The sequence below is a fragment of the Convolutriloba macropyga genome, chromosome 8 (assembly GCF_964194025.1).
Source record: "Convolutriloba macropyga chromosome 8, txConMacr16.3, whole genome shotgun sequence".
Classification (NCBI taxonomy): domain Eukaryota; kingdom Metazoa; phylum Xenacoelomorpha; order Acoela; family Convolutidae; genus Convolutriloba; species Convolutriloba macropyga.
This window is the reverse complement of record NC_134475.1, coordinates 26,075,046-26,091,768: the sequence shown is the minus strand read 5'-3', so window position 1 is coordinate 26,091,768 and position 16,723 is coordinate 26,075,046. Positions and strand designations below refer to the sequence as shown.

The 16,723-nt window shown below is 33.1% G+C and overlaps 1 protein-coding gene across 5 annotated transcripts in view; it reads right to left on the bottom strand.

The window, feature by feature from the left end:
• Window positions 1-16,723, bottom strand: part of LOC142344039 (uncharacterized) — a 103,541-nt gene that overhangs the window by 10,315 nt on the left and 76,503 nt on the right. For all 5 annotated transcript variants that reach the window (XM_075395505.1, XM_075395507.1, XM_075395506.1 and 2 more), the window contains one exon: window positions 13,220-13,428. In XM_075395505.1, the coding sequence (XP_075251620.1) occupies window positions 13,220-13,428 (209 nt within the window). The remainder of the gene's footprint in view (window positions 1-13,219; window positions 13,429-16,723) is intronic.

Sequence of the window (16,723 nt, the reverse complement as noted above, 5' to 3'; positions counted from 1 at the left end):
TACTGTGTATTTGAATTCTTTTTGCTCAAAACTTTTATGCCTCGAAAATCATTTGCAGCATTAATTGAACTTCGTTGCGTTTTAGTTATAGCCAATTTTCAAGAAATGTGCAGAAATATGTATTCGAAATTTCCAGCTTCGGATAATAAAGCGAGCGCTGCTGACATTCTTGAATAATGAAAAACCTGTCGCAATTGACTTGACCGCAAATCTTTTGCTTTAATATGACTAAAAATCGTTATATATTAATTTCTTAAAAAATAAATCTAATAAAGTATAATATTTGTTATTTTAAAACTGTTCACTAAGACTCCAAGAGATATACAACTAAGATAACAAAAGATTTGAAGAGACGTGCACCCGGGTCGAGGTATCACCGCTAAAAGTCGTAAAAGATGTTAGATTTGGGGTGAGTTTGAGTAAAAGTGTAAGATTTGCGTTCAATGCGATGAATGCGGTGAAAAAAAACTTTAAGCGGTAAATTTTTTTGCACCGGCACCGTTTAAGCGGTGAAAGAAAATTTTTCACCGCTACCAGCAGAAATTGATGGTTATCTTGTAAGAACTTGCAAGTTTTTGGCAGAAACTTACAAGGCGATGCATCGCCTTGCAAGTTCTTACAAGTTAACCATTCGACTTGCAAGTTCTTTCAAGTTAATGATTCGGCTTACAAGTTCTTACAAGTTAACCATTCGACTTACAAGTTCTTGCAAGTTAACCATCTTTTGCAAGAAACTTGCAAAATCTTACAAGTTAATCATCTTTTGCAAGAAACTTGCAAGTTCTTACAAGTTAACCATTCGGTCTCGACCCGGGTTAGCATCGATCAGCAAAGTACTCACTTATTTTGCCTGCAGTTGAACTTGAGGAGGGGGCACGCCTCTTACACAATGAGGCTTAAAACAACTCACTAAATTTAATGGAATCTTTTCCTATTCAAAACATCAATGAAAGTAACTTCATTCATACTTTTCAATACATGTGAACGTATTATGCCCGTCTATGGACACTAAATAGGGAAAAACAAAGTTGGGAAAGAGAAAATTTAATGTGCAATGCATAGAGGGAAGGAAACAATATTTTCCGCTAATACATTCTTGTGTACCCTAGTGATAATAATGCTTAAGTCTCATCCGTCACTTTATGGGGTTGTGGGCAGAAGGTAGAAAACTGACTAGATTACACGAGAATAGGGTCCGGGGAGCTGAGGGGGGCTGCAGGCTACGTGGTCTAGACAGGACACTAAAGTGGGGTTGAACTATTATTGTGCAAAGTAGAAAAGGAAAAGGGGAAAATTTCCCAACAAAAAGCAGATCGGATTAACCGTTCATGCATTTTCCTTTATTGTTATCGCGTATGGCGTACTTTCCGAATAAATTGGTATTAACGCGTCTTATTATGCTGAAAATAGTTCTAAAGTTTGATGCCCGAAATGTTTTCTTTTTCCCTAAATTTGTTTAAAACCAAGAAAAAAAATAGGTTTTCCTTTTTAAAAATAGCTGCTACTTTTAAGGAACTGTAAAAAGAAGTTCTTACTTTCTGTGCCGTCTTTTTGCCTGTTCCTATATTCCATCGTGGGTAATTTGAAAGTTATAAAGCAAAATTTGTCTATATTTTATTAGACACTCTTAGATTTATAAATAGATTCGAACCCTCTACCTTAATTGGTATCAGTTCATTCGAGCGTATATCTCTTTTGACCATCGACAAGAAAAGGATGTAAGAAAACTACACCAGAATCACAATTTAGCGTGATATTTAAAAAAACCAACTAGGAAACACTCGTATGCACAATAGTGTGGACGATATTTTGGGCGAGAAGAACAAACAAAATTTCCAGCTTAGCAAAGACCGTAGAAAACTAAAATCAGCGAAAATAGCAGACAAGCTTAGTATCCATTTTAAGCAAAAGTAGTTCCGCCGTTTTTTGCAATTGAGGTACTTTCAAATTGGACATGTAAAATTACCAGTCCTGTAATCGTGCAGTTTTGGTATCTATTTTGAGCACTTAATGTAACTTTTCTCCTCACTGAATTTTTCTAAAATCCGCAGTTAATATACACATAATCCGGAATTGTGCCTATTTTAAAGCGCCCTTTAGAGCTAGTAAAATTGGTTTAAACATTTTTTTAAATTAAACGCTCAAAAGTGGTTAACAGCTTAAAAATATAAAATATAGGACTTAAACAATTTTACAAGTTTTTTATACGTTTTGAATTGTAATTCCGGAAATACACAGCAAAACCATCGTTAAACTAAGCAGCCGGGTTGACCACCATAAAAGAAACTTACTAATCATAAAACGCCATATATGGATTTTATGGAAACTTACTAAGCATACAACGATCATAAAAATTTACGAGTTTGCCTGAGAAACAGTCCAAAGAGCTACATGCAGTTCCAAAACAACGTTTCTGTGCATAAAATTTCAAAATTCTGTACTTTATTTTTATGGTACCGTACTTACCATAAAGAGGCCATAAAAAACCTTTTTATGGACCGTTTTATGGTTACAAATTTTCCATAAAAAACTCTTTATTATAAAATTCCCGATTTTTTGGAGTTATCTTCCGAATAAAATCGAAAGACCAGTCTCAGATCAACTAAATGTCAAAAAACAAAAAGTCCACTTTTATGGTACCGTACTTACCATAAAACGCCATAAAAACCTTTAAATGGACCATTTTATAGTTACAAATTTTTCATTAAAAACTCTGTTTTATCAAATGCCCATTTTCTTGGGGTTATTTTTCAAAAAAATTCAAAAGTACAGTTTTAGTTTCAGACGTGTTTGAACATGATTGATCATTTTCGAGATTGATTCCTACAAAAGTTATTTGATTTCCGAACTTTTTATTGTGTAGTTTTTCCAGGTAATAAAGTTTGCGCCTTAGTTATTTTAGTTCGCCTATTGAGAAGACAAATGGGTAGATTCAAATTAGAAAAAAAACAATCTTGCATTAATACTGTCTGTCGGTTTGCTCCAAACGACAGCTCCACGTTTGTTCATTTTAGAACTAAGCTTGAGATCAAAGCCGCACGTCAACTCTAAGTGTTTAGGTAATGGTAACTTTTCAACCATAGAATGTTCCATAATGGTAAATTTCCAAAACATAAAGAGTTCCATAATGGTAAACTTACAAACCATAGAAAGTTCCATAATGGTAACCTTACAAACCATAGAAAGTTCCATAATGGTAACTTACCAACCATAAAAAGTTCCTCTATGGTAACTTAACAACCATAGAGTTCAAAAATGATATATTGCCAACCATAACAAGACCATCATTTTTTTATGGAAACTTACAAACAATAAAATGGAACATACTGGAAACTTACAAACCATAGCAAGTTCACAGAAAGAAATTTTTTTATGGAACTTTATGGGACCATTTTGGAACTTTTTATGGTTGGTAAGTTTGGTCAACCCGGGCATGCAACCAACGATAAGGATGAGCATTAAACTAATGTATACTAAATTATTTAGTTCCTTATTAGTTACGGACAATCTTGAGATGTCGTCATTTTTTATATTTGTGCCATGTATAATTGTTTTTGCAGCAGGAGAACTTTATTTTGTTATGCTCTACAGTTGATTACACTATTTCATCAAAACATCCACCATTTAGATAAATTTTCCATCTCTTGAAGGAAGATTTTTCCTGACGCCCTTCTGTATCTCCTCCTATTCGTCCATCGTCGCAAAGACTCAAATGAAGGATTTTTGCGTAAAAAGTCGTTTATGAATTGAATACTGTTTTTTGTTGCCTAATAGTTTTAATGAGTGATTTCCAATTCAAATCCTATCAAATGAAACTAATCAATTGAGCTGTGAAAAGCACTTAATGTAACTTTTCTCCTCATTGAATTTTTCTATAATCCGCAGTTAATATACACCTAATCCGGATTTGTGCCTATTTTAAAGCGCCCTTTAGAGCTAGTAAAAATGGTTTAAACATTTTTTTAAATTAAACGCGCAAAAGTGGTTAACAGCTTAAAAATATAAAATATAGGACTTAAATAATTTTACAAGTTTTTTGTACGTTTTGAATTGTAATTCCGGAAATACACAGCAAAACCATCGTTAAACTAAGCAGCCGGGTTGACCAACATAAAAGAAACTTACTAATCATAAAACGCCATATATGGATTATACGGAAACTTACTAAAGATACAACGATCATAAAATTTACGAGTTTGCCTGAGAAACAGTCCAAAGAGCTACATGCAGTTTCAAAACAACGTTTCTGTGCATAAAATTTCAAAATCCTGAACTTTATTTTTATGGTACCTTACTTACCATAAAAAGGCCATAAAAAACTTTTGTCATGGACCGTTTTATGGTTACAAATTTTCCATAAAAAACTCTGTATTATAAAATTCCCGATTTTTTGGGGTTATCTTCCGAATAAAATCGAAAGACCAGTCTCAAATCAACTAAATGTCAAAAAACAAAAAGTCCACTTTTATGGTACCGTACTTACCATAAAAAGCCATAAAAACCTTTTAATGGACCATTTTATAGTTACAAATTTTGCCTTAAAAGTTCTGTTTTATCAAATGCCCATTTTCTTGGGGTTATTTCTCAAATAAAATCAAAAGAACAGTTTTTGATTCAGACGTGTTTGAACATGATTGATCATTTTCGAGATTGATTCCAACAAAAGTTTATTTGATTTCCGAACTTTTTATTGCGTTGTTTTTCCAGATAATAAAGTTTGCTCCTTACTTATTTTAGTTCGCCTATTGAGAAGACAAATGGGTAGATTTAAATTAGAAAAAAAAAACAATCTTGTATTAATACTGTCTTTTGGTTTGCTCCAAACGACAGCTGTACGTTTATTCATTTTAGAACTAACCTTTAGATCAAAGCCGCACGTCAACTCTAAGTGTTTAGGTAATGGTAACTTTTCAACCATAGAATGTTCCATAATGTTAAATTTCCAAAACATAGAAAGTTCCATAATGGCAAACTTACAAACCATAGAAAGTTCCATAATGTTAACCTTACAAAACATAGAAAGTTCCATAATGGTAACTTACCAACCGTAAAAAGTTCCTCTATGGTAACTTGACAACCATAGAGTTCCATAATGATATATTGCCAACCATAAAACGACCATCATTTTTTCATCGAAACTTACAAACCATAAAATGGAACATAATGGAAACTTACAAACCATAGCAAGTTCATAGAAAGAAATTTTTTATGGAACTTTATGGGACCATTATGGAACTTTTTATGGTTGGTAAGTTTGATCAAACCGGGCATGCAACCAACGATAAGGATGAGCATTAAACTAATGGATACTAAATTATTTAGTTCCTTAGTAGTTACGGACAATCTTGAGAAGTCGTCAATTTTTATATTTGTGCCATGTATAATTGTTTTTGCAGCAGGAGAACTTTATTTTCTTATGCTCTACAGTTGATTAGACTATTTCATGAAAACATCCACCCTTTAGATAAATTTTCCATCTATTGAAGGAAGATTTTTCCTGACGCCCTTCTGTATCTCCTCCTATTCGTCAATCGTCGCAAAGACTCAAACGAAGGATTTTTGCGTAAAAAGTCGTTTATGAATTGAATACTGTTTTTTGTTGCTTAATGATTTTAATGAGTGATTTCCAATTCAAATCTCATCAAATGAAACTAATCAATTGAGCTGAGTTATTTTTTTTGCGTCTATTTACCGTTGTCAATGAAGACTAAGATAAAGATAGTGACAAAAAAACAAAAAAAGACTAAGACCTAACTGAGAAATTTTTCAGTAAAAAATTGCATTTGAATTGATTACTTTTTTAATTGCTTTTTCTTTTAATGAGTGGTTTCCAATTGATATAAAAAAATTACCTTTGAAGCCATTCAGAATTCTGTGTGTTTATTGACAGGTGTCGATTGACAGATAAACACCAATACTTGACAGATGGACATTTACAGTTTTTGCGGAGATTCACTAGTGTTTATTGACAGGGCTCTATTGAAAGTGGTCTAAATAGAGGTGTCCATCAACAATTGTCTGCAGACATGTATCTAATGGCAGTTTGTGTCTCAAATAAGTTTACCATTGATTTATTGAATAATCTCAATTGAACAAAATATTTCAATTTAAAAACACTCATTAGTTAATTAGAGTAGGAAAAAGTACGAATTAGCGAAAAAACGTCATTGAAAAATTAATAGATATTCGAATGAAAAACACCTCCATTCGTTTATAGGGATTATTGTTGGGACGTTGATACTTATCTCAATACCTCGAAGAAAGATATTTTACCAGTGCTAACACGATGAAATTACTTTATAGACTTTTTAGGATATTTACAAATTTATTGGATTTTTCGTAATTCAAGACGAGTTCAACACAAACGTTCCAAAAGGCAAAATTGATGTTTTGTGTGTGCAAATTAAGATGGTGTATAACTAAATTTTTCTCCACCTACAATTCAAAGCAAATGAAAACATTGTGGTAAATTTATCCTGGGCCCATATAGGGTTTTTGGTGAACTTTACACCTCTTCAACATGCCCCAAACCGCTCATCAAATAAGGCACAATCGCGGGTTGTCAATACATTGAGTGTGGAAAAAGTTAAGCTCAGTGCAAAAAGTACATACCTAAACTGTGCTGGAAAGTTTTACACAGCGCGAGAAAAAAACGATAAAAAGCATAAATGCGCCGTTAATATTTGGAGATTTTTTGCAAACACAGGTTGCGCAATTGTCTTCAATTTTACCTGACTTGGCTAAAATATCTATTTTTTGCAATGTAATTTTATTTTCAATGTATTAATTTGAGAAAAACAAACCATAGTTACGAAGATCAGGCAGATTTTCAAGTGACGATGTGGGGTATTCCTCTGCGGCGTTATGACAAGTAAAAATAAATTTGATACACTTAACGTTCCAGACTATGTATATGTACGGTTTGTGCAATAAGTTTTGTGGGTGAAAAGATTGCAGTGTCAATTGATATGGGTCATAAGATTATTATGCCAAAAAGTTCTCTTTTGCGCATACTTTTGTCATGAAAAAAAAGTCTAATATAGTATTTCGTAAATGAAAACCAGCGACTCTGAAAAAGTACTTAGCATTATCTTTGTATTGGCATTACTAACCCGATGACATAAAAAAACACTTTGTAAAAATGAAAACAACGACAACGTAAGTTTTAATGAATTTTTGTTTAGCAAGTCATCGCAATAAAATTCCTGTTCTGATTAAGTTTAAAATACAAAGCGGCTAGGCCATCCAAACTTCATGTGAGTTAAAAACTGTATCGATTCATAGAAGTGTGCTCAAAATGCAACTATCCTACGGGAAACAAATCTAATTGTACCTAAAATTCTTGTACACGGGCTTTTTAAACCAATGCGTCGCAAAACATTAATTCTCAGGACACCCAAAACAAACACAAAAATGAGAAATTCTCAAACATTCGCTAAACTTTTTACAAAAATACATAGTGAAAAAATAAAGAAAATTTAAAGATTTCAAATGATGAAATAAAAAAAGTTTTATGTTCCACTAGAAAGTCAGCGGACGTCGTGAAATAGAACAAAATTGATACGAAAAAAGGAGTTAGTAAATATGATCTGAAGTCAAAAGCTGCAAAACTAACAAAAATTTGAACAAGACATAGCATAAAAGTCAAAATCTGCCAGTTGCTCGTCAAAGAATCGTTGCGAAAATTAGACTTCTCTTTGAATTAAAAATTTGCAAAAAGTGTGAGCATACCGTGCAAAAAACGCCACCACATTTAAATCTAAGTTCTTGGTCCTTGGGTTGCAAAACATCATGAGAGGTCTTGAAACACAATTCAAAGAATTAAACAAACAAAATCCCTCACTGTCTGCCGCATTCGACGAACAGTATTTGAAAGTCGGTAAATCACATTCCACAGCTACGAGAAAAATAAATAAAAAGGTCTTGAGGAGTATCTTGATCTGCATTTCGACAAAAATGTCAAATGAAACTATTGGTTATATTTAATAATCATTCACTAGAGATTCATTGAGACCGTTCGCTAGGGCAACTATGTGACAGGACAAGAACAACAGAAACAACCAGTGAAACATAAAAAATTTAATTAATATCGAAATACATCAGGTTGAAGTAAAAGAAAACTAAAAATTTCTTTCTCACTATAGAACAGACTCTCTATATTGGAGACAAAAACTACAACTTCTAAGAGAGAGACCTAAAGTTAACTAACATTTTTTGAGACATTGTGAAAATCCATAAAAACTAAGAGCTATTGACACGAAAAAATAAATAGGTATGTTTACGCTACATTAGAAAGTCAATTTTACCTCGTTAACGACACGAAGTTTGGAGACAACAAAATTTTGAACTAATACGGCAAAACTCAAAAATGACCCAACGAATTATGACTTAACTGACAAACGCTCGAACTTTGAAATTTTGTTCTCATTTTGATTCAGGATTGACTACAATCCTTACTACAGTTTGACTTCTCATTGGAAAGTTGAAAAATATCGAATGTAATTCACAAATTTAGAAAGCGCCAGAGTACAAACCAAAGGTCTTCAATTTGAAAAAAAAATAGAAATGTTCTGGATTACAACTCAGAAAAGAAATCTAATGAATTTTCTCTGAACTAATCCTAACAGACAGCTCTCGGAACTCAACAAGGCAAATGAACTAGAAAAGCGAAGACAGGACGAAGAGAAAAGAATACGCAGAAATGAAAACGCGCTATTTCCGAGAACTGTTGGCTTTAATTTGCAACCTTTCACCTTCTGATAATTTTTTGCTAAATGTGCGTCAAGCACACCCTAAATTTGCTGAAAGCCAATAAGACACAACAAGGCAAAAGCGAATTAAAGAAAGCATTTGTTGTAAGAGACCTGAAAACATCATTTAAAATTTCAACAGAGCGAAAAGAATGATATTTAGCAAGGGAACAAAAATAAATGAAGCAAAAACAATAACGCAAATTGTTTGAATACAAAAGTTTCTGTAAACTCTGACACTGCTTAAGGAACCATTTTCCGTTGCAGTGAAGTGATGATGACACTTTCTCCTAGATACGGCAAAATTAAGTTTGGATTTTACATATTCAGTATTTTTTTTACTTCAGTAGTAGTTGTCTCTAGAATATCAAAAGTTGTGTCCTTTTCAAAATTTCAAAATTCGATGCCATATACCGATTAATTCTTTTACAATTGAAAACCCTGTCAGGAATGAAACTTAGATATTTGCAGAAAAAAATTGAAAAAAGGATCCCTACTTCAAAACCCTATGAGACAAATATTTTTGGGGACAAAACTAATACTTATCAGTTGCTGGAAAATTAGCAAAAAATAAAATACTACATCTTAGCAGATCAGTGGGCCTAAAACTACTACTCTGTAAGACAAAAAACCTTGCTTTCGCTGCGCGTCTGACAAAAACAAATAGTTTTTCGAAATGCTAGCGTTATACATAAATTCGTTTAAAAAATTAAATAACAAAATCAAACACTGTATTTTTCAAAAATTTTGATTTAAATTAACAAAAGGCCAGAAAAACTTCAGTTACAGATAACTCTTTTAGGAAGTAGAAGTAGAAATTGCCATCATCTGAGTTAGCAAAGACTATGTATGCTATTTGCAGGCCTGTAGTTCCGGCCATTTTGTACAAATTGGGCCAAAGAACCATATTAGGGCCAATTTCATAAGAAAGAACCATTTTTTAAAAGTTCGGCCAAATTTTTAACCAAAAAAATGGATATGACAGTTCAGCAACCCTCTTCAAAGGTAAATCTAATAACATTATAGTGCTACAGTTTTAGCATTTTGTAAAAACAATTGATCAAAGTGTGAGCAAAAGTTAGGGAATATCAACACAAACAACGGAAATCAGCCCAATATAAACAAAACTTTCAAACCTTGATAACTCCGCGTAATTAAAAAAAACCAATGAAAAATTCTACACAGAATGGGTTTTTTGATAATAAAAGTCATTTTTTCTGTGTCAAATATATCAATCGGCTAAAATTGGCCGAATGCAAAAGAAACCATTTGCGCATATAGTTCCTCCCCAACTAAGTGGGGTCTCGGCAATAAGTTCAATTTTGGCCTCTAATAACACTACCAAACAATGCAGGAGGCACTTATAAATAGTTCAGGTATAGAAGATTGAATTAGATTAACTATTTGTTTTGTGAATTAATTTTTCTTTGGTAATTAGTAACTGGTTCCCAAGATAGGTAGGTTTGTCTCCATCGCACGCTCAGAAGAACAGTTTTATAATTGATAGACAAACATATACTTTGATAATCATTTCTTGGTTCCATATTTTCTGTTTCATTCTTTCTATAACTTAATGAAGCTCCCAATTTGTTTCACCCCAGGAATTAGTATAGTAGCCTTATTCTAATATTCTAAAAAATTGGTGTATTGTAATGAAAGAGTTGATTATGGCGGCTTACAAGGTTGTCTGTTAGTTATATGACTACAGAATATTTCTTTATAACGTACAGGGTCGAACTATAATAAGTTTATCATGCTTTCAAGGTTCGCTCATTTTATAACAGCTCTCTGACGTCATTTTTCCTGCTATTTCTATAGCATTTTCCCTAATTTCATCCGCAAACAAAGTAAAAGCAACCGCAGACGTTTCAATTTATGTTAATTCTATCCCCAGAGAAAGTTGGTCAAAATTTTGCTAGGAAACGCTCTTGTTGAAGCAACTGCGCTAGAGTTAATTACAGACTATCAGAAAACACGATCGCAAAATGGGTACTTCGTCAAATGCAAGAAAAATATATGAACAGAAGAAAATATCCAATTAAAGTCTAACGAGGCAAGCTAATGAGCGAAAGACTTGCAACCAAGATTTGCAGCCCACGAGGAATAAAAATGTAAATTAACCCTTTGGGAATGTTGTAAGGGTTTATAACAAACAGAACGAACAAATGTAACCTAATGCGAATAAAACTATTGGCCTTGGCATTTCTGTTTTTCTCTTTCAGCTCACGGGAATCGATAGAGGGTGCAGAAAACGGACTTGAATCATTTTTCCTGGTTAAAAATAATATGAGGCAGCAAGTGTGCATTCGTGCTTGGATATGAAAGTATAAATGTGTAAATATGCGTTTGTGTGAGCATGAGTTTTCGAAAAATTTTTGGAACTCAGATGAAAGTGAACCAACCCGCTATATACCACTCAGTTTATCCAAACTTGAAAACACAAAATCTTTTAAACCAAGCTGCAAATCTTACAATGTTATTGTGACGTACTTTTTCTACACAAAAGTGTTGTTGAAATGTTGGATTTTTTCCGTTTGTGCCCCCAGTACGTTATGCCACTCCCTTTTACACAACACGTGCCAATAAATACTAAATCATTATGTAGAAACATGCAACGTGCGTCTCGGGGTGCAAAAAATATGCGCCCACTAAGCTGGAAGAGAAAGATTCCTTTAGGAAACGGGTTGTCTCTGAAAATTTTGGTTATTTGAGTTTAAAAAATTGAAAGCCTAAAAATTATTTGCGCGTATAGAAATATACAGTTTCCAGGAGCCAACAAGGAAACAAGTCAGCCAAAACTGATTTTTAAAAAAGTAAAGCAACAAAACGTCCTCTCGATAGAGAATTGAGTTTTTGTTTGACAAAATTTAGTTCAATTTTTTGACAAAAAAGAGAACAGATCAACATTGAACGGCCAGTTTCTCTTCTTTCTACGATAACTTACATTCAACTATTTCAGATTAAACAACAAGTTACTTTCTTCAATAATTTCACTATTGGCAGAACGAAACGAGGAAACAAGAGAAAACTAATTTTTATATCTTCGTCGGAATAAAAGCTGGCGGCATCGGATTATATGCTTCTCAATAAAATCATTTGTCTTTTAGTTTCCAAAACTTCCTTGTTATTGCACAAAAAAACATTTCAGCAAAAATTTTTTTCAAATATCAGCAAAGTAAAGAAATTTTTTCTCGTTTTTTAAGTTTTCAATTGGTTTTTGGTTTACATTTTCACCCAGTAAGAAATAATTGCTTCTTTTAGAAGTTAAAGGCTCTACTAATATTGACAGCGAAAAATTTACACCTCCCAGTCCGTCTCAGTGTTTCAATTCTGTATGTATATTAATTTTTTGAAGGTAAATTATGTGAACTGTATTATCCGCTACACATTAGATTAACGTTGTATTACTTCATACTCAAATAGTTGCAATAACCTATTGCTCAACTTTACTGAATAGCAAATTGTTTTTTTCCCATTGGACAGAATCAGAAAACCGAAATGATCAAAACAGGTTTCTTGTTATTAACTCAAACTGTAAAAAAATCAGGAATTCCGAATCCTACAAAATGTAGCCTCATATTTCAGCTATCGTGTCACGAAAGTTCATTGTTTTGCTATTAACCAATGAAATGGGACCCCTCTGAGTATGTGAGATCAATTTATTTTCAATGATTCATTTTCATTTCTGATTGATTCAATTTTCACTGATTGAGCCATGGATTCATTTTGAATAACACCAATATGAAACTACTCTACTACTTTGTAAGCCAGTAAGAGCAATTGCTTTGTATTTTGTACAAGTTTCATTTACTGTGCAACTTTGTTACTCCTGCGGCAAGAATGTTTTGAATATCAAATTTGACTTCTTTTTCAAACAGTTCGATGTTGAGTTAAGTTGTACTAATTTCATTTACAGAAAAAAGACATGATAACATATAATTTAGAATCATCGAGTTTTGCTTCAATACGCATCGTATGTCAATTTATTAAAAACAGAATTAATGAGCTTCAACTGATTTTCGGTACTTTTTCAGGCTCGCATTCTGTTGATGGTCAAGTGGTTTCACATGTAAAAAAAAATTGCAGGTTTTTTTGGCGGTAGATTAAAAAGATCTTTGATTGGCTGTAGATAAGAAAGAGGACAGAATTTGAGCAGTTTTCCATTGCATCAATTTTTCAGAGTAAGTTTGATGTCATAGGAAGTCTTTTAACTGCGTATAACAATTGTCGAATATTCTGTATCAAATTGAATATTCTGTTTCATATATATACTATTTGATTTGGTCTTGAGTTGGTTTGGTTATTCAATAAGCTCGGCTTCAACACAAATTTTTCAACACGAATTTCACTAAAATTGTGTTTGCTGTTGCTATTTTTTTTCAAAAAACCATTAAATACAAAAAATTGGCAGGTTTCTACAAATTGCGCAATAATTTAAACCCTGGGGATGCAACAAAAATCACACTAACAATCTTCAGCAGATCCGAGTCCTTGGGCAGTTGTGGTGGAACTCTGTCTGTCAAGTTGGTTGTTCCCATTCTGACTACTCACTCCACTCTCGCTCCTGATCCTGTCTCCCCTCCTCCTATCTGGCTGTCTAAGTCTATCTTCCTGTTCCCCTTGGGTCGGCGAGGCAAAGTCAAGGTCAAAATCTGAGGTCAAGGGTAGTTTGTTCCACCTGGAGCATTCGACAAAAGTGCATTCCCATTGAAAAAAAACTTGAAGTATCATCCCGGGTATGGTGTCCTGGCGTATGTCCAGAAAACAGGTTGGTTGGGGGTGGTGGCTAATCCCGACCTTTTCAGAAAAAGTCTAGAATTTATTTTTTGTCAAGAAGTGATCTGGGCTTACGAAACTTCTGTGTATAGGTGAGGGAATCTGATCATCATAGTTCCGGAGTTTGTGAAAAAAGCTTTGATTATAAGTCAGAGTTTTGTCTGTACATAGGTGGAAGCGAGACCAGTGGCTACAGACGACATAAGAGCAAATTGAAAAAAGCAAGTTGCTCTGTGCTCTGAAGATTTTTTCGGCCGATAGGGTCTATTTTTACCAATGAATGAACTGCATGAAGGATTTCTCTATGATTTTGGTCTTCTTAATAGATAATCAATCAGTAAGGATCTCAAAAATTTTAAGTATAGCAAAAAACAACTTAACTTTATAGTAAAATTTTACTTCAAGATAATTATTTTGTCTCTCTTATTAGATTATTATACTTTTGAAGGAAACCACTGTCTGCCAATTCAACATTACGACGCAGAGGTATACCCCTAAATTTCCGCCTCAGTAAAATTGGCTCTAAAATTAGATACATACAATGAACGAAATTAGGACACATACTTTGTATCTTACTTTTCGCAAAAGGGGTTCCGCCAATTTTGCGAAACATTCGGAACGAAAAGTAGGTCACAAGTCATGAAGCACGTTTCCGCTCAATTTAGGTATCTATTATTCACGCGCATTTTGAGCATGCAATAAGCACATTAATTAAGATTTAATTGAAGCTTTCAAAGCTTTAGAGTGCTTTAAATACATGCAACCAAAAACACTGATTTTTTTTCCGAAAAATCCCTTGCACGTCAAAGGCCTTCTATAACAATATGGGACTGGCCGATTTTAATAAGTAGTAATAAAGAGCACGAATAAGTAGTAATAAATAGTAATAAAAGTACTATAAATAGTAATTAAGTAGTAATTACTACTTGTGAGTAGTATCACAAAATGTGAGTAGTATCACAAAAATGTGAGTAGTATCACAAAAAAGTCGTCCAGCGTAGAATTTGAAAATAAAAAATTTAAAAAATTTCGTGTTCAAATTAAGACCTTTCAAATTAACACAGAGTTTACCATTTATTGTTCCTAGTGGTTTAATCCCGATAAAGAGTCTATTTTTGGTCTCAACGGAAGTTTACTATAAAAAAATCAAATTCGTCTTTTAAAGAAATTTGTGTTTTTTTAAGTCACTTAGTCACTTTTCAGATCAAACTCCCGTTAATGGCAAATCTGATTTACAGTCAAATATTGCTCATTGAACAAGTATTTCGTTTTCAAGAAATCGCTACTTTATTTTATGGCTTCGACTTTGAGTTTTTGTAATTTTTTGTTGAAATTATTTAATTAATTGATAATTTCATTTTCAATTGATAATTAATTTTCAATTAATTGCTTTCCTTTGGGGATTTTAATATATATTTTAGTTCTATGGCAAAGACTCGTTGATGAAAAGAGCAATAGACTTCTTGGGGGGCTTTAGAGAACCTATCTAGTGTTTTAAGTGGATATCCGATGTTTGTTAAGACAGAAAAACAGTTTATCCTAAAACTGACAGCTCGCAATGACTTAGAGAAGATATTAAATTGATCACTGATAAAAATTCCAGAGAAAAGCTTATGGTGTCGATAATTTCCTCTCGCACTCTTCTCCGGAATTAGACAACCTAATGACAACCTATGGATAAGAGATATCGCTGTTTTCCCATCGAGGTATAAGTTAGCAGATTCATTGATTTCCGTTGAAGCTATTGATTCTAATGGCTTCGATACTACGGGAATTTGGTGGTTTCAAAAGATTAGTTCAAATTTGTTGATATTTGAAATCAAAATGTTACAAAAAACAAATCAAACTGGTGCTAGAACAATTAGTTTGAAATAAAAACTTCTTACGGAAAATTGCATTTTTTATTAGCTGCTATACTTTTCTCTTGCAGTTTTTTTTGTGAATTTGCTGTTTTTGCCTGTTTTTTGTTGTGTATGTAGTCGTTAACATTTTTCTAAAAGCTGAGAAGTCTCATTAGCGGCTTATTGAGGATTGAATGCACTTTTTCACTGCAGTAAATTTGTAGCTAAGAGTCTTAAAGCTTATGATATTTGTTTTTTTAAAATTTCTAAGTTTTTAAATTTTTGTAGCTCTTCTTGTCAACTTGTGACTTATTCTCATCACTGAGAGGTCACATTAACCTTCTTGTGATTCAAGCGTTAACTTGTCTTTTGATATTACGTTATGACTGATGTTTTGTTCGTTGGACAATATGCGTTTCCATAAGAATTTTTTGATTGGTCATACTTTTTCACTTTTTTAGCATGACCGGGTTAGTAACAGATCGCAATGATTTTCAGATCAATCTCAAACGGTCATTTTTAATCTTTCTTAATATTTTTTATGGAATCAGTAAAGCCAATAACTGAAATAAAAACATAACTTTCAGATAATAGCTATTGATTTTAATGGCTTCAACAATTTCGGTTTTCTCAAGTTGTCGGTAATTTCTCGACTTTCTGCATCTTTAGTCCCTTTCTCTGGTTTTAAAAGAAATCAGTTTTCTGCAATTAAGCGTTAATCTGACCGTATTTTGACGTTGTTACTAGGTGCTTTTAATTTTAGATTTTAAGATTATGCTGTGAAAAACGTTTCTTTTTTGCTTATTTGGTTGTTTTTTTCTTATAGTCTTATTATTGGCAGATTTTGCGAGGGCTCTAAAGAGGCACGGCATTATGTAATTCAGTTACTAATTTGGGTGTGCAACGATTCTTTCAAGTTCATTTTTGAACATCTCTTCATTTAGCTGACAATTATGTCAAAAATGTAGAAGAGCTCGGGTGGGAACACTATGTGCAAACGCACGTTACCGAGTCTCCTTGTTACAGTATAGACCCGTATTTCTGGAACTGAAATCCGTAGGTCCTACTAAATAACATCTTTACATAACATTTTAGTTCAAAATTTTTTTCTTAGCGTTTTCCATTAATTGTAAATTGGTAAAGTATGTCAAATTCACGGATAAAAATTTGTGTGAGATTGGTAACAATTTTGAAAACAAAAGCAATGTTATCATCGCCATTGAGCTGCTAATAAACTGTGAGGTAAAACTGAGTTGTTGAAAAGTTTTGAGAGGGAGAAAACATTTATACGGTAAAGACGTTAATCAATTCTCGAGGCAATGACCACAGTTGCATAACTTACGTCACTGCAAAAGT